Raw genomic sequence first — 23,318 nt, 5'->3', positions numbered from 1 at the left:
ACTCCATTCTTTTTTCCTTCTTCCCTTTCCCTGTGTACACTCTCCATCTCTAGGTCTCCATCCAAGTTCTGATTTTCTACTTCTCTCTCCTTTCCAGTCTGCCAGCACTACACCCTGCACTATCTGTCTCAAAAAAAAAAAAAAAAATGTGGGCTCTAGAGTTGTGGAGACCTAGATTGGAATTCCATCCTCTCCATTTAGTCAGTCAAGTCATTATCTTCACTGGGCCTCAGTTTTCTCAACTGTAAAGTAGGGATAACAATATTTCTTTATCCTAATAAACTTGTATTACTTGAGATCATTTAATGAAAGTGCGCAGTAAGGACTACAGTATTTTTTAAAAGATGTTTTATATGAACCATTTTTTAAGGCTTTATAGAATTTTTTACAATATTGTTTCTGTTTCATGCTTTGGTTTTTTGACCCTGAGGCTTGTGGGATTTTAACTCCCTATCCAGGGAGAAACCCATGCCTCCTGCACTGGAAGGTGAAATTTTAACCACTGAATCAGCAGGGAAGTCCCAGTACTACTAGTATTAATGACAATACTGAAGATGTTACATTTCTGCTGTGGTTATGTATCAGATATTATGGCTGGTGTGTTCTACATAGGCTGCCTTATGTAACTGAAAGTTTAGGACTTGGGGGAGTTGCTTCTTAGCATTACTCTGTTTAGAGAGGTAATACCTAGGTGTCACTAGTGGTAAAGAACCCTCCTGCCAATGCAAGAGACATAAGAGATGTGGGTTCCATCCCTGGGTCGGAAAGATCCCCTCGAGGAGGGCATGGCAACCCACTACAGTGTTCTTGCCTGGATAATCCCACGGTTAGAGGAGCCTGGCAGGCTACAGTCCATTTAGAGAAATCACCAGCAGGACCATTATATTTTAAGCTCTTAATGTCTCCCTCAATCCAGTTTAACCTAGAACCTGGGACGGGCATTAAATGGTCCAGGGCAGAGGCAAGAGTTCCCAGGAGGACTGCTGGTCAGGCTGGAGTGCATAGCATCCCAGCTAAAGGCCTCAGAATCTCACCCCCAAGTTCCCCATCTGAGAGCTTAACCCCTGGGAAAGAGATGTCCTCTATTCTCCCAGGACCCCAGCAGAGATGGCTAGAGAATAGGCTGAAAAGGGACACTGAGGTTGGCTCTAATGAGCACTTTGGGGATGATGTTCTAGGGATCTTTAAAACCGTAAGAAAGGCTCCTGTCTTGCCAGGTCTGAAAAATGCATTATACACTCCAGGTATTCCTGGTGACTCCTGGACTCAATAGACCCCAGATTTACAAGGTCAGAAAGGTCTCAAGGAGTTCCTTATTGTGAACTTCCCACCCACAAGAGGGAACTGGAGAATCTGAAAATGATTGAAACCAACCTATGCTCCGATAGGTGAGAGAATCTGGAAGGGTAGGGGACAAACACACACACTTGTACAAACACCTCCCTTTCCAGCCCAAGTACCGGGCAATAGTTTCTAGGGTAGCTGATCTAAATGTCTGCCTAGGATTAGAAGCCTCTCTATAAACCAAGAACAAATGGAGTACTAATACAGTGACAAAATCTAATAAGGTTAGGGAGGACATGAAATGACATCTTATACAAGCTTGCTCTAAATCCTAGGAGAACTGAAGATCAGAGTGGCCATTTTTAAGCCCAGAGAACCAGACACTGATTCCTTCTACCTTCCCTTTGCTGAAAAGAAACATCCGAGATTTAGAGTACAAGTGTCAATGGAAGGCACAGACACTGGAGCCAGACACACCTGCTGTTGAATCACATTCATTAGCTTTCTGATCTTGAGTACATCAAATATTTCTAAGACTCAATTGCACCATTTGCAGAATTGTGGAGGAGAATAATACCTACCAGACTTGAAAGAACAAAACAGTGCCATCAAGTTGGCTGGAACATAGCAAGCATCTACAAACAGCTACTGATCATGTTCATGTCCAAGAGGCTAGGGGGAGAGAAATATCAGTTTTCAAATGTCTAGATGTGCAATAGGGGAAGAGTTCAGGGAAAAAGGAGAGAGAGTGATGAGGGTCAAGGGTTGGCAGCCCTGTCTTGTTTGTCTACTGTGGATACAGAGAATGGAACATCACAGACGCTCCCTGGCCTCAGCCCATATATCTGTGCTTCCAGTAAGGTAAGAGTACAGGGAGTGGAGCTAAATAGGTGAGGTCAAGTTCTAGGGATTGAGGAGGCAAGTAGAAATAGATTATCTTGTCTATGGTGTATGTCAAGGGGTGTGTGTTGGGGGAGGGGCAGCAAGGAAGATCATGCATTTCCTTTTTACTTGGTGAGCAAAAGTGACTTTTCCAATCTTGCCTTTAAGGATATGCTCAATTCTTATCTCCTCCAATTTCCAACATGGACTTCTCTGGTCAAACTGATCACTTTCCTAAGGACCCTATTATATACAGCTATGAAGGCATGGTTCAGTTTGCATGGGTATTGGTTTGCCGGTTCTCTAAAGTCCCATGTGTGTTTTCTCTCACATCATAATGGCATCCAGAGATTCTCATGGGCAAGGACCACTTCTTTTTTTCCTGAAACAGTTTGGGCTACACAGATATTATCTGTGAATTGATCTAATACTTAAATATTGACACGTGGAAGGGTTTTATCTGCACAGATAGCAAAACTACAAAGGATGGGAAAACCAAGCAGAGTGAACCAAACCACCCTTTCAGACTTCCTCCTTCTAGGGATCTCTGAGTGGCCAGAGGAGCAAACTCTCCTGTTCGTCATCTTCCTGGGCATGTACCTGGTCACTATGATGGGAAACCTGCTCATCATCCTGGCCATCACCTCTGACCCTCACCTCCATACTCCCATGTACTTCTTTCTGGCCAACCTATCAATAACAGACGCCTGCTTCACTTCTGCCTCCATCCCCAAAATGCTGGTCAACATGCATACTCAGAGTCAGAGCATCTCCTATTCTGGGTGCTTTGCACAGCTGTATTTTCTCCTCGTGTTTGGTGGCCTTGACAACTTACTTCTGGCAGTGATGGCATATGACCGCTATGTGGCCATCTGTCAGCCACTTCATTACAGCACAGCTATGAGTCCCCAGCTCTGTGCACTAATGTTGAGCATATGCTGGGCGCTAACCAACTGTCCTGCACTGACACACACACTATTGCTGACCCGTGTGGCCTTCTGTGCCCACAAGGCCATTCCCCACTTCTACTGTGATCCCAGTGCTCTCCTGAAGCTTGCCTGCTCAGATACCCGCATTAATGAGCTGATGATCATCACCATGGGCCTCATGTTCCTCACTGCTCCCCTCCTGCTGATTGTCCTCTCCTATGTCCGCATTTCCTGGGCTGTGTTTGGCATCTCATCTCCTGGAGGGCGGTGGAAGGCCTTCTCGACGTGCAGTTCTCACCTCACAGTGGTCCTGCTCTTCTATGGGTCTCTTATGGGTGTGTATTTACTTCCTCCATCAACTCACTCTGCGGAGAGGGAGAGCAAGGCTGCCATTCTCTATATGGTGATTATTCCCATGCTGAACCCTTTCATATACAGCTTGAGGAATAAAGATATGAATGAGGCTTTGAGTAAACTCTTCGGCAGTGGGAAAACCATCTTTTTATCATGACAGTGATGGCCAATCCTGGTATCTGAATTAGCCCCTGCTCTCCATCACTTCATGGGAAATATATGGGAAAACAGTGGAAACAGTGTCAAACTTTATTTTTGGGGGCTCCAAAATCACTGCAGATGGTGACTGCAGCAATGAAATTAAAAGTTGCTTACTCCTTGGAAGGAAAGTTATGACCAACCTAGATAGCATATTCAAAAGCAGAGACATTACTTTGCCAACAAAGGTCCGTCTAGTCAGGGCTATGGTTTTTCCTGTGTTCATGTATGGATGTGAGAGTTGGACTGTGAAGAAGGCTGAGCACCGAAGAATTGATGCTTTTGAACTGTGGTGTTGGAGAAGACTCTTGAGAGTCCCTTGGACAGCAAAGAGATCCAACCAGTCCATTCTGAAGGAGATAAGCTCTGGGATTTCTTTGGAAGGAATGATGCTAAAGCTGAAACTCCAGTACTTTGGCCACCTCATGCGAAGAGTTGACTCATTGGAAAAGACTCTGATGCTGGGAGGGATTGGGGGCAGGAGGAGAAGGGGATGAGATGGTTGGATGGCATCACTGACTCGATGGACGTGAGTCTGAGTGAACTCTGGGAGTTGGTGATGGACAGGGAGGCCTGGCGTGCTGCGATTCATGGGGTCGCAAAGAGTTGGACACGACTGAGCGACTGAACTGAACTGAACTCCGTCATTTGAATGACTCCACTATTTTCAGACTGACTTAAGGGAAAGTTATCAAGACATTAAAAAATTAGGTGTTTAACAAAGAAGGCATTTCCATTCTTTCATTGGGCCCTTGGCAACCACCATTCTATTCTCTGCTTCTATGATTTGACTGTGTTAGATGCCACAAGGAAGTGAAATCATACAGTATTTGTCTTTCTGTGTCTGACTTATTTCACCTAGCATAATGTACAAGGTTCCAGTTACGCAAGATGAGTGAGTTTTTTGAGATCAAATATTCGGCAAGATGACTACAGTGAATGACACTGTATTGTGCGCTTGTCATGTACTATGAAGGTGGCTCTTGAATTAAGTCTTCTCACCAAACATACAAAAATAAAATGGCCATTATATGGAGGTGATAAATACATTAATTAACTTGACTATGGTGATGATTTCCAACATATACCTACCAAAATATCAAGCTGTACATTTTAAATACATACAATGTTTATATGTCAAATATACCTCAATAAAGCTGTTTTAAAAAGAACTAATAGTTTCTCAGGAAATAAGACTAGAAACTTAAGTTCTACTAGTGATGTTAATTGCTCATTTTAATACACAAGAGCTATCATTAATAATAACTAGAATTCACTATTTATGTAAAGAATCACTAGGACGAGAGAATAACTAGAAACAAATGCAATTCAATCCATCATATATTTTCTGAGTATTTATTCCAGCTTACTGCTTCTCCTAGTTAAGTCACAGCTTGGGAAGTGAAGAGGGATTTTTCTCCTAAGTGGAAATTCTTTTTTGATTTGCTGCTTTTAAAATTAAATCTGATTTATGATGGAAATCCAAATACAGTAACATAGACATGAAAACAAAGGATACACAGTACTTCACACTTCTGTTATTCATTTTTTATCCTTCTAAAATGGTTTTTATTCATAACATTTTATGTTTACATAAATGGGACTTATTTTACATGGTATTTTATAGCTTTCCTTTTCTATAATAATTTAGTTTTATTGTATTGTAATATCTACATTTCTGCCTCTATACATATCAATACATAGAATGTACACAGCATCAATACATCAATCCACTTACAATTTTTAAGTTTTAGTTGATCTCTTATTGAATTAACACAATGATTCATTGTGAAACTTTATTAACAATTATATTACACTTGAAATGTCTTGTGTCAGTTGTCTGATTAAGGTTACTTTCATATCTCCAAAGCATCTATTTTAAAGAGCTCCATTGTCTTAGTTCCCCAGTGCCTGTGGCTTGCTCATTTGAAAAGAGAAGCATGAACTTTGAAAATATCCATATAAGAAACGAATCGCCAGTCCAGGTTCAATGCAGGATACAGGAAGCTTGGGGCTGGTGCACTGGGGTGACCCAGAGGGATGGTATGGGGAGGGAGGTGGGAGGGGGGTTCAGGATTGGGAACACGTGTACACCCGTGGTGGATTCATGTTGATGTATGGCAAAACCAATACAATATTGTAAAGTAATTAGCCTCTAATTAAAATAAATAAATTTAAATTAAAAAAAAAGAAAATATCCATAAAAATACATGAAGAATGGAAGTCTAGGTTGAACCCCATGGAAAGAGAGACAACAAAGCCAGATTGTCTTCATTCACCTAAAAGTGAAAGTGAAGTCATTCAGTCATGTCCGACTCCGTGACCCCGTGGACTGTAGCCCACCAGGCTCCTCCGTCCATGGGATTCTCCAGGCAAGAATACTGGAGTGGGGTGCCATTTCCTTCTTTAGGGGATCTTTCTGACCCAGGGATTGAATCCAGGTCTCCCGCATTGCAGGCAGACACTTTAACCTCTGAGCCACCAGGGAAGCCCCATTCACCTAAGGGATTACCTAAATCAGAGCTTAAAGAATGAAATAAATGAATAATAAAAGAAAGTTGCTATCAAAATATACTACATGTGTATCAAATATTAAGCTTCTACCAAAATTTCTGACTTCCATCTTCATACCTCAAACAGACTAGAGTTGGGGACATCACCTTAGCCTTAAATGTCACTCCAGATGCTGGTTGCATACTAATTAGTCTTATATTTATGTACAAAATTGGATAAATATACTGCATTTTACATAGGGCAGACACATACACACAAAGAGAAAGGGAAAAGATGGGTAAAGTAGCCTCAGTGCCTGTAATATTGGACTCAAGACAAGTCCTATCCTTTGTGCTGTGTCAAGAAACATGGCAAGGTAGATGAGGGCTTTTAAACATGAATAGCATCATACAACAAAACATTTTTAGTGTCCTGTCAAGAACTCAAATGGGACTTCTCTGGTGGTCCAGTGGATAAGAATCTGCCTGCCAATACAGGGGACACTGGTTTGATCCCTAGTCCGGGAAGATTCCACCTGCCCTGGAGCAACAAGCTCCTGAGCCACTAAGCACCTGAGCCACGACTGCTGAAGCCATGTGCGTAGAGCCTGTACTTTGCAACAAGAGAAGTTACCGCAATGGGAAACCTGCACACCACAACTACAGCATAGCCCCTGATTGCTGCAACTAGAGAAAGCCCATGCAAAGCGATGAAGACCCAGCATAGCCAAAAATAATTAATTATTAAAAAAGAACTCAAAGGTCCCTTTGTGGAGGTACAGATGCTCTGAAATCAACTAATTCTTTATAACAGATGTACAGTTTTTGGCAGCATATGTGAAATAGCTGTTAGTTTAAAATATTAAAATGGGGGAGAGGAGGGAAGGGATACATGTATAATTATGGCTGATTAGCATTGTTGTACAGCAGAAACCAACACAACCTTGTAAAGCAGTGTTCCTCCAAATGAAAAATAAATTAAAAAATAAAATATTAAAATGTTTTTGAGTGACATTAGCAAAGTTGCAAGTCACACTGAAATTCCACGTAGCTTAATGTAAACAAGAAGCTACCAATGAACACAGGATGCAATTTTTTTCAAAGCTTTGGGTTTTTTTCATTGAATATACAATCAGCAGTGTCTGATATGTCTGTAGTGAGTGTGAAAGAGAGAAGAGAATCTGATAGCTCAGGAAAGATCCTCTTCTATTAGAAATTGAAAAAAGGAATTTACTGTAGCTAGAATTAATCTGAAAATATCACCATGAACCACTGATTCCTCTATTCCCCAAATAATCCAAGTGTTCTCTTGTTTCACTCTACCCAAATAAAATTAAATTAAATTAAATTAAAAAAAAAAAGAATTCTTGGAAGATGTTATAAGCCTGCATCCCACCACTTCCATAGTTTAGTTTTTCACTGATCTTCAAACCATTGTTCACAAATCTGCAGTGTCCACATCGTGTGGGGGCTTGTTAGAAAGGCAAATTCTTGGATTTCGTCCCACAACTACATAATTGGAATTCATGGAGATAGATTCAGGAATCTCTGTTTTAACAAGCTTTCCAGGAACTCTTAGGCATGTTAAAGTTTGAAAAGCCTTGCTTTCATTCTTTATTTGGGAAAGCAAGAAGTCCAGGAAGGATAGAGAGTGCTGAATCTGCAGTGATATTAACAAAAGTCAATGATGTTTTCAGAGATTATGCACTGGGATAATCTAGTGCATTTCAGTATACATACAAAGGAGGCCAGCACTAAGTGTGCTTTCATTGCTGATTGTGTTTGGGGGCTAATCAATGTCAACCACACTGTGCTGGCAAAGGGGAACTTCCTGGCCAGTCTGGATCTCCTCCAGGTTCCCCTATCATCAGAGTTATTTTTGTAACATTTTATACCACAGGCAGAAAGTTATGCGTTTCCTTTTATTTAAGTGACAGTTTGGATTCTATGATTTAATAGACCCATAAAGACAAAAAGAAAATCCTGCATTGTCTGCATAAGAGTGTAGTGTAATAATATAGGTAATTCTTTAGATTCTTGGGGTGTGAAATCCTGAAACTATGGGCCTAAAATATATCGGTTTCCAAAATCCTCCTCAAATAAAAGATAACTAAATGACCTGTATATTTTTGTATTGTTAATGCCCCCAAGTTGTAGAAATAAGTAATAAAATTAATATAGCATTTTCTGATCAAAAGTTGTTTCCAAAGGAGAGTACTGGGTTTTTTAAAAAATTTTTATTGAAGTATAGTTGATTTACAATGTCACGTTAATCCCTGCTGTACAGCAAAGTAATTCAGTTGTGCATAGATACACATTTAAAAAATATTCTTTACTATATGGTTTATCATAGGGTACTGAACATAGTTCTCTGTGCTATATAATAGGATATGGCTGTTTATCCATTCTATATATAGTAGTTTACATCTGCTAACCCTCTGGTCCATCTCTCCCCCCATTTCTCTTCTCCTTGGCAACCAAAAGTCTGTTCTCTATGTCTGTGAGTCTGTTTCTGTTTCATAAATAAGTTCATTTGTGTTATATTTTAGATTCCATGTATAAAAGGTAGCATATGTATTTGTCTTTCTCTTTCTGAGTTACTTCATGTAAGTACAATTGATAATCTCTAGGTCCATCCATGTTGCTGTTACTGGTGTTATTTCATTCTTGTTATGGCTGAGTAGTACTCCAATGTATATATATATATATATATATATATATATATATATATATATATCTTCTTTATCCCTTCATCTAAACATTGCTGGACATTTAGGTTGTTTCTATGTCTTGGCTATTGTGAATAGTGTTGCTATGAACATGATAGGGGTGCATATATCTTTTTGAATTACAGTTTTGTTTGGATATATGCCCAGGAGTGGGATTGTTAAATCATATGGAAATTCTCCATCCTGTTTTCCATACCTACTGAACCAACTTACATTTCTACCAACAGTGCAGAGGTTTCCTTTTTCTCCACACCAGGAGAGTACTGCTAATAAGGGAATGAAATTCTGGTCAATGAACATTTGTCAAGTAAATACAACATGCCATCATTTTTCTTAGGGTTTGGCGACATTAAAGCTTTGAGTTATATTCAAATGGAAAAATCCAATACAAGAGATGAATCAAAATGAGGTTCTGATTTAAATAAAAGTTGGGTGTCACTGTAAGAAAAACATTGCTCTACTGCAGAGTTTGCCCAGGGCCCCTTTTATGTCCTTGTTCCTAAGGCTGTAGATAAAGGGGTTCAACATGGGTGTGACCACCGTGTACATGAGAGCCACAATGATGTCCTTGTCAATGAAATCACTCAGTGTTGGGAAGAGGTACTGCCCAAATATTGACCCATAGTACAGAGTCACTACAGAGAGATGGGCGCCACACGTGGACAATGCTTTGCAGATCCCCTTGGTTGAAGGGACCCTTAGGATGGTGGCCCCGATGTACCCATAAGATACCAGGATACATGTGAATGGCAGAGTAATGACCACCACGCCTACTGTGAACATGACCAACTCATTGAGGAAGATGTCTGAGCAGGACAATTTGAGCAGAGTACCAAGGTCACAGAAGAAATGGGGGATGGTGTTGTCAGCACAGAAGGATAATTGGGTCAGGAGGAGAGTGTGAGAAAGGGAGCTGGCACCAGACAGGATCCAGGATCCGGCCACTAGGAAGGCACACAGCTCCTGCTTCATGATGGTGGTGTAGTGAAGGGGGCGACATACAGCAACATAGCGGTCATACGCCATGGAGGTAATAAGGAAGCTGTCCAGATCAGTAAAAAATATGAAAAAATACATTTGTGCTATGCACCCTGCATAGGGCATGGATTGATCCTGGGTTTGCATGCTCATTAGCATGTTAGGGACAGTGACAGATGAGAAGGAGATGTCAGTGAGGGCCAAGTGGCTGAGAAAGAAGTACATGGGGGTGTGCAGGCGAGGGTCCAGCCTGATGAGCAGGAGGATGAGCAGGTTGCCCAGCACCGTGGTCAGGTACATGCCCAGGAACAGGGCGAAGAACACGCCCTGCTGCTCTGGCCGGATGGGGAGCCCCAGGAGGAGGAACTCGGTCGCACTGCTCTGGTTCTCCCTCCTCATGCTCCTCTCCTGTCTGCTGCAGATGAAGAATGGTTGAGAATATGAAGGTCTCTGAAATAATTTTATCAGTCATGTAAAAAATATATATCTGATTTTGGGAAGTAGGAAACAACGTATTTCTTATATACTCCTTATACGTTGACACATAAGGGAATTAGAAAAAATTACCAACGAGGGACGTTAAAGAGAGCCATCTTTTCTTGATTCACTAGCAAAATAGCATTCATGTATCTGTGTCACTGAGGGTGAGTACATGATGACACAGCCATTTTACTGCCCCATGAGTGCTCTGTGGTGAGGATCATCAACCATTGCACAGCAACCTTTAGAAGAATTGACTTCAACAACCACTGTTAAATTTTGTATGGGAGTTATACTTTTCATATGAAAGGATAAAAAAAAGTATTGTATTTGCTAAAGAGCACTCATCATATACACATATTTTGTATTTTTTTCAATTCAGAGAGCGTCCTTAAGAAACTCTGGATTATGTTAATCCATTCTCCCTCCTGCAGCCAAAGAGAGATTCCTTTAAAAACCTATATTACTTTTTTGAAAACCTAGATGACTTCCCCTGTTTAAAAATTCTCAAAGGATTCCCATGGATCTTATGATGAAGTGAAACAACCTTAATATGGTTTAGAGACCCTAAGAAATCTATGTGTGTCTCCTACATTTCCAATCTCTTCTTCCTCATCCCCATCATCCTCAACCTTGCTGACATCTCTGTTCCATCTTTCCTGGAAAGACAGATTTCCATTTGATGTCATTTAGACTCCCTCCCCTTTGGTGGTTGTACATTCTCTGGGATCCTATGTTATGTTAAGAAATCAAAGACCAATCAGACTCCCAGCAAATATTTAATGCAAATTTATTTATGGTTTATTTTCTAGACAGAAGGCTAAGGGATGATGTAGCATCATATATACAAAGTGTACAAAGTACAGTCCATGGAATTCTCCAGGCCAGAAAACTGGAGTGGGTAGCCTTTCCCTTCTCCAGGGGATCTTCCCAACCCAGGGATCAAACCCAGGTCCCCCGCATTGCAGGCAGACAAGGGAAGCCCAAAAATACTGGAGTGGGTAGCCTATCCCTTCTCCAGAAGATCTTCCCAACCCAGGAATTGAACGGGGTCTCCTGCATTTTAGGTGGATTCTTTACCAACTGAGCTATAAGGGAAGCCCTATATATACAAAGTATATCATTTTTAATACATTCCCTTTCCTCTCTATGCAACATAATAACATCTCATTAAAAAATAAGGACTATTATCAAAAGATGCCAAAGTAAGTGAAATATTAGCTGTATCCCAAACTTTCATCTCCTTATTAGATGGTCCTGTCTTTTAATACACTTTCTAGTTGGTGATTGTAAGCAGAAATAGTAACCTGCAAAGATGTCCATGTTCTAGTACCCAGAACCTGTGTCTATGGCAAGAGAGGAATTAAGCTACAGGTGGAATTGAGGCTGCTAATCATCTGATTTAATACAAGATTACCCTGGATTATCTTGTGGGCCCACAGGTGTCTTTAAATGTAGAAGTGGAAAGCTGAAGTTTGTCAGAGATTTTAAGACATTATGCTCCTGGCATAGAAGATGGAGGAAGGGGCTACAAGCAATGAATGCAAGTGTCTTCTGGAAGCTGGAAAAGGCATGGAGACAATTCTCCTTTAGAGTCTTCAGGAGAAATGCCAACAAGTCAAAGACCTTCAGAGCTGTAAGACAATAAATATGTGGGCTTTTTAAGTTACTAAATTTGTGGCAATTTCTTTGAGTGGAAATAAGAAACAGTTATACCAATAATGGGAGGATTTCAAACATACTCAAATACTTTGGTTATTTGGGTACCAAAGTGAAACAAAATCCCTGGGTCCTTCCCTAACTTTCACCTTGTATACCACAAAAAACAATAGCTTCACAGAACAAACTCCTACCTAGTATGTAAGGACATGAGGTTACTATCTCATTGGAAGCATTTGCCATTGGTCACAATGGCGACTCAAAAACATCCGTTCTCCTGCATTCAGCAACTGGACTCTGTCAGGACCCAAAGCAAGTAGAATTCCTCCTGAAAGACTCTGCTTCTCTGAATCTCTGTTTTATCTCTTGATTCACTTTTCTCCTTTTGCTTTTTTCTCTCTTCCTGTTCCCACCTTCACTTTATTTTTCTTTCATTTTCTCCTACTTTCTCTCTCAGTTCTTACTCTCTCTGCCTCTGCATCTTCATTCTTTGACACTCCAAGTCTCTATTCCTTCTCCATACTCTCTCTTATTTTCTCTTTCCCTTTTCCATGCCCAAATCAGCTTTCTGATTTCTCCTCATCCATACCCATATTTTAACTTACATATTGCAGAGAAAAAAAAATATCCATTCTGTCCCCAGTACTGACCTTAAGTGCATTTATGACCCAGTGTGAGGTGGATAAATATGTCCTGAGATTGTCTTTAGGGGACCTGAATATCAGCTTCCAAAGCCATCAACATTTCTTGAGCATCAAAAAGAAAAGCTATAAGCTCAGACTCTCACTCCTGTCTACCAGCCCCACATTTATGAACTGAGAAGTATAACTAGCCAAGGAAGGAACCCTAGGGGATGGGGAAATGAACTTGTAGTTTACAGTTTAAAGATGTCCGTCAGACTTGGGTTAATTGCCCAATTTCCCCCTTGGTTCCTCTAGGAAATCTGTCCCATGGGAAGGATGTTTGTGTTGGAATCTTATAGAATGAACCAATGGAGGAAGAATCTCAGGCACCCTCAGTCTTCTTTCTGTTTCAGCTTCTGTTTCCCAGCTTTATTCACATTTTGGTGTAAGATAAACTCCAGAGAGTTATTTTTAAAAAAATTACTGGTTCCAGTGAGGTCCAGGTAGCCAAATGACCAAGTGGTGTCTGAGAACTTAGAACTCTATCCCACTCAAAAGGCTTTTATTGGGCTATACCCACCAGGTAACCCAAAGGAAATGATTTTGTGTTTAATCTCTCTAGTGGTCATCATGCAATGCAAACTGGCAAGAGGCAGTTTTTTCTTTAGAGGTTTTGTTGCTTTCTTGACAAACTTAGGTTTGGTTACATCAAATAAAAACAATTCTCAAGGAAGGAAAAAAGAAGGGAAGAAAGAAGGAAGGAGGGGAAGAAGGAAAGAAAATAGATGAAAAATAACCCACAATGGAAACAAACTTGGAAGTGGGAAAGGATGTTGACACACACGACCCAGAAAAGTTGACTCAAAATTTAACAGCTTCAGATTCTTTGAAATTGACTTTTTGAAGAAGATGATCATTTGTTGTGCCACTAGCGATCATTAGGAGTGAGGTACACAGGACACAGTGGTGTTTACAGCTTGAGATGATCTTTGACGGTCTTTTATTCAACCTGCATTTCTCTTCTTTTTTTTTTTAATTTTATTTTATTTTTAAACTTTACATAATTGTATTAGTTTACTTATTTAATTTTGGCTCTTCTGGGCCCTCACTGCTGCATATGGGCTTTCTCTAGTTGTGGTGAGCAAGGGCTACTCTCTCGTTGCAGTGCTTGGGCTTCTCATTGCAGCGGCTTCTCTTGTTGCAGAGCATGGGCTCTAGAGCACTTGGGCTTCAGTAGTTGTGACTCTCAGACTTAATGGCCCCGTGGCATGTTACGTCTTTCTGGATCAGGGATTGAACCTGTGTCCCCTGTGTTGGCAGGTAGATTCTTAACCACTGGACCACCAGGGAAGTCCCTCTCCACTTCTTAAAGTTTCTCAACCCATGGATTTTTCTTCCTGGACTCTCCCTTTCCCATGTTCACAAAACTAATACTTTCAATACTTATAAAGGAAAGGCAGGGTAATATAAATATTATGGCCAGAAGTATTTTTAAAATACATTTATGTCTCTGCTCTCAACAACAAAATACTTTATTTAACATTTTGGAGCACATGATTCTAGGTTTTAAGAAAATAATACTCTGCATCTTTGCAAATAGTTGTAAATATGCCTATATACAAATTTTCTATTATGTTATTTCAAAAATGACATATAAGATTTTCATAAGTATCAGTTTAACAGTTACATAATATTCCAATGGGAGTATACCACAGTGACTTTTACCCGTCACTTGTTGATAGAAACTAAGCTATAACTACTTATTATCTTTTAAAACTATACCACAATTCGACATTTTCCTAATTATAATCCTAAGGAAAGCTTTTTTCAGTACAGGGCAAAGAGTAGAAAAGTGCAAATAATTCAACATGACTTCCAAGGTTCTGCACCATTCATTCCTGCTAATTTCTCTTGCCACATCCTGAACTTCCTCCCCTGATGAGGTGTACATTTCAGCCTTTCAATTTTCCTGAATAGTTTCCTGAATTTCTTGCCTTTTCTCTTTTCCATGCCTTTTCCTGTTCCTCTATTTTTCTCTCTCTGAAGTGCTCTGTCTTCACGCTTTCATGGCATCTTTTACTTGTTTTTTGTCTTAGGTCTCTGCTTATCTGTAACTTCCTAAAACCTACCTTACTTGACTCCTTGAATTTGGATTTGGCACCCTTCCTCTGTGCTCCCATAACTCTCATCACTTGCTTTTGTTACAACACTTGACACGCACTGTTTTTTCTCTCCTGCTCAGTAGATCGGGAGCTCTTCTAGAGAAAAGAAATGTGGTTTCAAATCTTTATTCAGAGTCCCTCACAAAACCCTTGACACATAGTAGTTACACGATATTTTTATCAATGAGTACACAAACACTGTTGGAAAATATTGAGTAAAATGCTATCTCCTCCACTTGATTCTGTATCTCTTTTTTTTTTTTTTTTTGCCAGTCTGAATGGAGTAGATTTCTGACACTGATGGCTTCTCACACTAATACTTATGGCTAAAGAATATATTTTAAGCCCTAATTATGTGCCAACTACTGTTATTTGTCACAACTGACCACCCAAAAATCCCTGTATGGAGTCAATTATTTCTTTTTCTTTTTTTAATTTTTAATGTTTATTTTATTGTGATAAGAACAGTTAGCATGAGACTTATTCTCTTAATGTGTTTTAAAGTATACAGTATAATATTGTTGTACAGATACAATATTTTATAGCAGATCTCTACAACTTATTCATGTTGTTTAACTGAAATTTTATGTCTATTGATTTATGTCTCCTCGTTTCACTTGAACCTCAGCCCCTGAGAACCATCATTCCATCTTGTTGCAGCTTCTCCTGTGAACTTGACTCTTCTAAAAGAGTCAAGAGTCTATAATTTATATCTTTTTTTAAATTTAAATTTATTTATTTTAATTGGAGGCTAATTACTTTACAATATTGTATTGGTTTTGCCATACATCAACATGAATCCACCACGGGTGTATAATTATTTCTATAAGAAGGAAAAATTCCATTTCTGAGAAGAAGAAATGAATGATTCTTTGTTAAATGTCTTTATTCCCCAGAGACAAGTATTAATAGCAACTTTCCTCCCAGTTCCAGACTGAATGTGGAAGGAAGAAATTCACACTATTCAGAGCCCACTGTGAGAAGAGAGGCATCATGGTGCAATGGAACAGGGCTTTAGATGTGAAGTTAGCTCGTTTGTGTTTGAATCCTCATTTGATCATTTTCTTTTGAACCACTCTCATTTCAATAAAGGGCTACCCATGTGGCTCAGTGGTAAAGAATCCGCCTGCCAATGCAGGAGACATAAGAGATGCGGGTTTGATCCCTGGGTCGGGAAGATCCCTTAGAGGAGGAAATGGAAACCCACTCCAGTATTCTTGTCTGGAAAATCTCATGGACAGAGAAGCCTGGTGGACTACAGCCCATGGGGCCACACAGAGTCAGAAATGACTGAGCGACCAAGAACGTATGCATTGCAATAAAATGGGAAAGCTACTATCTACCTCAAAAATGATTGAGAGGGTTAAATAAATCCCTAGATGCAAACATTCTTAAAATGAATCTGAAATAATGAGTCCTCATTTGTATTCCCAAAGGAATCGACTATCTGTAGTATCTGGAGAGGATACGCCTACTGGGAATGGTTAAGAAAAGTGCATTTATTACTCCCAAATTATTCCTTGCGAGAAATTGACACCCTTGTTCTCCTGGGTCCCAACCTAGCTGCTAAAAATGGATACCTTTGTCATTGCCTTGGATCTGGTGAAAAGAAGAGTGTACCTCCTCCCACTTCAAGACTGAGTGCGTGACTTTTTCCTTTCTCCAGATCAAAGTATTTTGGACAGAAAATTAAAAATTAGTTCATACCCTTGCATGCTGCATGCTAAGTCACTTTGGTCATGTCATACCTTTGAGCTCAGAGTATCTGAATTCATCACTCCTGAGTTAGGTAAGGGTGGTATTTATAGATTTCACTCAGTAGTGTGTGTGTGTGTGTGTGTGTGTGAATGAATGAATGGTCCGGTACAAAATCTGGAAGATGATTATACTGTGCTTAGCACTTTTATAATTTTGTTGTGTCATCTCAATAACTTAGTTAGGCATAACAACCATAATTCCTTGGCATTTATACCTTGCCCTTTAATAAATTGTTCTCTTTTTCACAATGGATATCTGGCATGCATGCAAGCTGAGAGCAAAACCTTCCAGGTTTAATAATAATAATATAATCAGTATTTTTTTTTTTTGCAAATAGTAGTAAACACATGTGTGTGCTCAGTTACTCAGTCCTGTCTGACTCTTTGTGACCCCACGGACTGTACCCCGCCAGACTCCTGTGTCCATGGAATTTTCCAGGCAAGAATACTGAAGTGGGTTATCATTTCCTACTCCAAGGGATCTTCCCAACCCAGGAATTGAACCCAAGTGTCCTGTGTCTCCCACACTGGCAGATGAATTCTTTACCACTGTGCCACCTGGGAAGCTTTCTATTATGTTCCTTCAAAAATCATATTATAAGTTTAATGAATTCATTTTATCGGCCACAGGATGTTACTTCCAATAGATGTTTACCATAATTGTCTTAACCTTTCACTTATTGATAGAAATTAGGTAGTCTATGAAAAATACTGATCAGAATTTGATCTGCTTTTGTACTGGGACCCTGAGAAATTCATTTTATAAGCAGTTGTCTTTATAAATTCAGTAGCTGGCCTTCTAGTCTCTCTATTCACTTCTGATTATTTATGTAAGGACTGATGCAGTATATCCACTCAAAAGCTTTGGGGGAAATAACAGATCTCACATTTTTCTCTTTACTGAGGAATATGCATCCAGATGTCTCTTTTCTGTCAGTTGACTTTTCTGGAGTCATTGTAGCATGGTGACTGGGAACACGTGCTTGAAATCAGATAAATATGGAACCAAATGATCTGTCCATCATTTTCTTGCTGAATGATTTATGGCAAATTATTTACACTTGTAAGTCCAACTTTCCAACTGTTAAGTGAGAATGATGCCTTTTTGTGGTCCTTTTAGATATGATGCGATATAAAGTACATCACAGCAGCTGGTCCATGTTATTTACATAGATATGTGGCTATAAGATGATTATTTTTATAAATATAAGATCTATATTTATATAAATATGTGGCTAAAAGATGATTGTTATTATAATTTTATTATCAGTACCGTTGACATGATCATCTAGGCACTTATCTTGAAACCACACATCTTCCACTCATCCTCAAACTTTCTGATTTACTTCCCGGTATTTTTGAATATTCTTAGACAGCAAGTACTGTCTTATCTGAGGATATAGTTAATGAAGGCATGTAATACAGTGGGAAGAATATGATTTTTGAAGCCAGGTAGACGTGGGATCAAATCCCAGGGTCACCATATACTAGTGCTATAAGACTGGGCAAGTTTTATCACTGAGTCTCAATGCTCACCTCTCTAATGAGGATCTGAATACCTTTGTATTCAATGCTCACCTCTCTAATGAGGATCTGAATACCTATTTGGAAAAGTTTAGGGAAGAAGTAAAGAGTATTTGAAAATCACCTGGTGCAAATCAAGTGCCAGATCAGATTTTGTTAACAATCTGGCTATTTCTAGCCCTATAGTATACATTCATCCAAACTGGAAAGACAGTAAACTGACCTCAGTGTCTACAGCCTCTACTCTTATTCTTCCTACACTTCCCCACTTTATCCCTCCTCACTTTGTCTGAAGAGGTCAGTGCCCTTGTTCAGCCACCCAAATCTGGCCCCCAAATATGAACAATTTCCAGTCATTCTGTCTCAATGAATCCCTGTGGCTCTCTCTCCCAGGATTACTTATTTCTAAACCTAATCTATAATTGGAACCTTTAAGTTTTTATCTAACTGAAAGAATTTTAGGTACCAGCAGCCTGTGAAGGGTGGAATTCTGGGTAGAGATACAGAAGTTTCAATGTTGATCTGCAAATCACACTACACAGGCATAACTCTGCATGTTCCCCCAAGAAAAACTGTTCCCCAAAATCTGAATCTTGGGAATATTAGAAAGAGTACTGCACTGCTCATTTCCCACACTCCATGAACATTTGGGGGTTGGGGTTGGGTCCGAGGTGGTAGAAATCTGGCCAGAAAAGCTTCTGCCTCTAGGACTAAGTAGCAAACTATATTTCATCTGTTTCTGGGAGACTTCAGTTCAGTTCAGTTCAGTCGCTCAGTTGTGTCCAACTCTTTGCAACCCCATGAATTGCAGCATGCCAGGCTTCCCCGTCCATCACCAACTCCCGGAGTTCACTCAAACTCATGTGCATCAAGTCAGTGATGCCATCCAGCCATCTCATCTTCTGTTGTCCCCTTCTCCTCCTGCCCCCAATCCCTCCCAGCATCAGAGTCTTTTCCAATGAATCAACTCTTCGCATGAGGTGGCCAAAGTACTGGAGTTTCAGCTTCACCATCAGTCCCTCCAATGAACACTCAGGACTGGTCTCCTTTAGGATGGACTGGTTGGATCTCCTTGCAGTCCAAGGGACTCTCAAGAGTCTTCTCCAACACCACAGTTCAAAAGCATCAATTCTTCGGCACTCAGCCTTCTTCACAGTCCAACTCTCACATCCATACATGACCACAGGGAAAACCATAGCCTTGACTAGATGGACCTTTGTTGGCAAAGTAATGTCTCTGCTTTTAAATATGCTATCTAGGTAGGTCATAACTTTCTCTCCAAGGAGTAAGCATCTTTTAATTTCATGGCTGCAATCACCATCTGCAGTGATTTTGGAGCCCAAAAAAATAAAGTCTGACACTGTTTCCACTGTTTCCCCATCTATTTCCCATGAAGTGATGGGACCAGATGCCATGATCTTAGTTTTCTGAATGTTGAGCTTTAAGCCAACTTTTTCACTCTCCACTTTCACTTTCATCAAGAGGATTTTTAGTTCCTTTTCATTTTCTGCCATAAGGGTGGTGTCATCTGCGTATCTGAGGTTATTGATATTTCTCCCGGCAATCTTGATTCCAGCTTGTGCTTCTTCCAGCCTAGTGTTTCTCATGATGTACTGTGTATAAGTTAAATAAGCAGGGTGACAATATACAGCCCTGACATACTCCTTTTCCTATTTGGAACCAGTCTGTTGTTCCATGTCCAGTTCTAACTGTTGCTTCCTGACCTGCATATAGGTTTCTCAAGAGACTTAAAGGTAAAGAATTCTTAGATATGGTAATCTGACATCTCATTCCCACATTATTGGGAAATCATTGGCTCCTTTGCTGTAATCATTGAAATCACATCATTTGACATGGATTTTCGGCTACTGGATTAGGTTGGTTTGTTAATACACTGTTCCTTCACTCAGCTGGGGGTGGGGAAGTGGTGGTACATGGTGTCCTTTGGAATCCAGTTGACAGAGCGATGATGAGGCCATGTCCTCATTATAAATGTGTCTTTGTTTCTAGACTCTCTGTTCCTCTCCACTGCCTTACTGATCTGTGCTTCTGAAGGTATATCATTTGTTGTAACTGGTATAGCTTTATAATAATGTTTGATAGGCTGTAGTGAATTTTTACCTTCTCTTATTTAAAATATTCATAGAAATTTGGATAAATACTGATTTGGGTAAGTAGATAAATATCTCATAGGCTATTTTAGAGACACTGGAAAAGACTAGAATTCCTTTTAAAAATTACATTTGGCTTTTAGAGTGTTATTTGATTGTCATACTGTATAGCAAATAAATAACATGGGGCCCCTGAATGATTAGGATTAAGCCTGGGTCTTGAACAAGACCTTATGTAAGTTTCTGGTTTTTTTCTTGTCCAACCTTTTAACAACCTGCTGGTTGTTCCCAAACCACTGTTTATTCTTCCCCCATCACAGCACGCTCCTCACCCAATTCCCCAACAGTGGCAGCCCTGTTGCTGATCTGTTTCCTCCTTCACACTAGTATTTTAAAATGTATTTATTATTTTTTAATTGGAGGATAGCTGCTTTACAGTGTTGTGCTAGTTTCTGCTCTACAACAACATGAATCACCTGTAAGTATACATATATCCCCTCCCTCCTGAGCCTCCTCCCACACCCCATTCCACCGCTCTATCACGGAGTACCAAGCTGAGCTCCCTGTGCTGTTTTGCACATGCTAATGTATATATGTCAGTGCTACTCTCAGTTTCATCCCACCCTCTCCTTCTCCTGCTGTGTTTACAAGTCTGTTCCCTATATCTGCACCTCACATTGGTCAGAATGGCCATCATCAAAAAATCTACAAACAATAAGTGCTGGAGACGATGTGGGGAAAAAGGGAACATTCCTGCACTGTTGGTGGGAATATGAATTGATCCAGCCACTATGGAAGACAGTATGGAGGTTCTTTAAGAAACTAGAAATAGAACTACCATATAACCTAGCAATCCCACTACTGGCATATATGCTGAGAAAGTCATAATTCAAAAAGACACATGCACTCCATTGTAAAGTAAAAAAAAAGAAAAAGAAAGAAAGAAAACTGGATATTCTAAATACATGGAAACTTTTAATTTGGATTAAATGTTGTATCAAAAAAAAAAAAAAAAGACACATGCACTCCAATGATCCTTGATGTAATTTTCTTAAAGAGGCTGCCATTAAATTTTAATTGGATGTGACATCTTGTATTTGATCAACAAACTTACAATGTGTATGCATTAATTGTCTTTGATAGATTCTGGATCTACAACCAATGAACAAATTAGAAGTAATCATGGAGGGTGTACAAAAGAAGAGGATGCAGAATTAAACATATTATTACATACAAAATTATGAAGGGCAAAGAGATTTCTGATGTCAAATAATTTGTTTTGCTTCCAGAGAACAAATTCTGAAGTCAACATGCTGCTGCTGCTGCTGCTGCTGCTAAGTCACTTCAGTCATGTCCGACTCTGTGCAACCCCATAGATGGCAGCCCACCAGGCTCCCCCATCCCTGGGATTCTCCAGGCAAGAACACTGGAGTGGGTTGCCATTTCCTTCTCCAGTGCATGAAAGTGAAAAGTGAAAGTGAAGTCGCTCAGTCGTGTCCGACTCCTAGTGACATGCTTGGGTCCAAATCCCAGTTTCCCTTCTTACCTCAGGGTCTGTGAGACTGTCTGCCTCAGGTACCCCATCTGGAAAGTGTAAATAATAATATTAATAGTGCCTACCTAGCTCCCATTCTGAAGAATATTACATCAGTTACTACACGGAAGCTATAAGAACAGTGAATAAGGATAGTATTTAACAAAAATTAACTGTAAATATTGTCGTTCGCAGAGTCTGGCACCAGATTGAGAAAGAAACCTACACTTTTGCTACATTTATCCAGCAAAATATGGTACAAATATAAGAAAATATCGATGAAGACCTTCCCTAAATCAAAAGAACATCTTTATCATGCTCTGCCACGATGATCACCTTAGTATCCCAAGACATTCACCTTTTCCCTTCAACTTTCCCTACTAATCCCCTCCAGCTGATGACCGTGGAGAACCAGAGTAGGGTGTCCGAGTTCCTCCTCCTGGGGATCCCCATCCAGCCAGAGCAGCAGGGCGTGTTCTTTGCCCTGTTCCTGGGCATGTACCTGACCACAGTGCTGGGCAACCTGCTCATTCTCCTGCTCATCAGGCTGGACTCTCGCCTCCACAACCCCATGTACTTCTTCCTCAGCCACTTGGCCCTCACTGATATTACTTTCTCATCTGTCACTGTCCCTAAGATGCTCGTGATCATGCAGACTAAGTGCAAATCCATCCCCTATGCAGGGTGCCTTTCACAGACATGTTTTTTCATACTCCTTGCTGATCTGGACAGCTTCCTGATCACTACGATGGCCTATGACAGGTATGTGGCCATCTGCCACCCTCTGCATTATACCACCATCATGAGCCAGAGTGTCTGTGTCACGCTGGTGCTTGGATCCTGGGTCATTGCTTGTGCTTGTGCTCTTTTGCACACCCTTCTCCTAGCCCGGCTGTCATTCTGTGCTGACAACACTATCCCCTACTTCTTCTGTGATCTGGCTGCCCTACTCAAATTGTCCTGCTCAGACACTTCCCTCAACCAGTTGGTAATCTTCACTGCAGGGTTAACAGCCATTATGCTTCCATTTGTATGCATCCTGGTTTCTTATGGCCATATTGGGGCCACTATCCTCCGGGTACCCTCTGCCAAGGGCATCTACAAAGCCTTGTCCACATGTGGCTCTCATCTCTCAGTAGTGACTCTCTACTATGGGGCAATTATTGGTGTATATTTTCTTCCATCATCAAACAGCACCAATGACAGTAACATAATTTCTTCACTCATGTACACAGTGGTCACTCCCATGTTGAACCCCTTTATTTATAGCCTGAGAAATAAAGACATGAAAGGGGCCTTGAGAAAACTCTTGAGCAAGAGAACATATTCTTCCAACTGATATTTACTCTTCCTTTATAAACAGTCCCTGTGATTCTATTTTTATATGTAAATACAAATTATTGAAAACATGGCTCCCTTGTCTTCCTTTCTTAGCTGTCACTCAGAAATCTTTATTGACAGTATTCTTATACTTGTTGGGGGAATAATAAGGTGGGATATGCTTTATAGAACTTAATTTGCTCTTTTCTTGGTTAATTGGACATTGAGGATGCTATGTCACTTTGGCTGGTGCCATTAAATGGAAGCTGTCAGGGCTGGCTCTTCCCCAGATTTTAAAGTTT

General features: G+C 40.2%; 2 protein-coding genes across 2 annotated transcripts in view; one reads left to right on the top strand and one right to left on the bottom strand.

Annotated features, from left to right (window-relative positions):
- LOC133257505 (olfactory receptor 1N1) overlaps nucleotides 1-10,245 on the bottom strand; it is a 28,890-nt gene extending 18,645 nt beyond the window's left edge. Inside the window, exon 1 of the mRNA XM_061433442.1 lies at nucleotides 9,741-10,245. Coding sequence (XP_061289426.1) covers nucleotides 9,741-10,245 — 505 coding nt within the window. The remainder of the gene's footprint in view (nucleotides 1-9,740) is intronic.
- Nucleotides 2,568-23,035, top strand: LOC133257506 (olfactory receptor 1J1-like). Its single transcript, XM_061433443.1, has 2 exons — nucleotides 2,568-3,156; nucleotides 22,091-23,035. The coding sequence occupies exons 1-2, from the start codon at nucleotides 2,653-2,655 to the stop codon at nucleotides 23,033-23,035; spliced, it is 1,449 nt and encodes a 482-aa protein (XP_061289427.1). The 5' UTR covers nucleotides 2,568-2,652.
- Nucleotides 23,036-23,318: the final 283 nt, after the last annotated feature.

The sequence above is a fragment of the Bos javanicus genome, chromosome 11 (assembly GCF_032452875.1).
Source record: "Bos javanicus breed banteng chromosome 11, ARS-OSU_banteng_1.0, whole genome shotgun sequence".
NCBI lineage: Eukaryota > Metazoa > Chordata > Mammalia > Artiodactyla > Bovidae > Bos > Bos javanicus.
Note: the sequence above shows the minus strand (reverse complement) of the source record. Positions and strands in the feature narration are given on the sequence as shown.

Coding starts and splice junctions, on each gene's coding strand:
- LOC133257506 (XM_061433443.1), top strand. CDS start 2,653: ATGGGAAAACCAAGCAGAGTGAACCAAACCACCCTTTCAGACTTCCTC. Junction 3,157..22,090: donor ACACACTATTGCTGACCCGT/GTGGCCTTCTGT, acceptor AATCCCCTCCAG/CTGATGACCGTGGAGAACCA.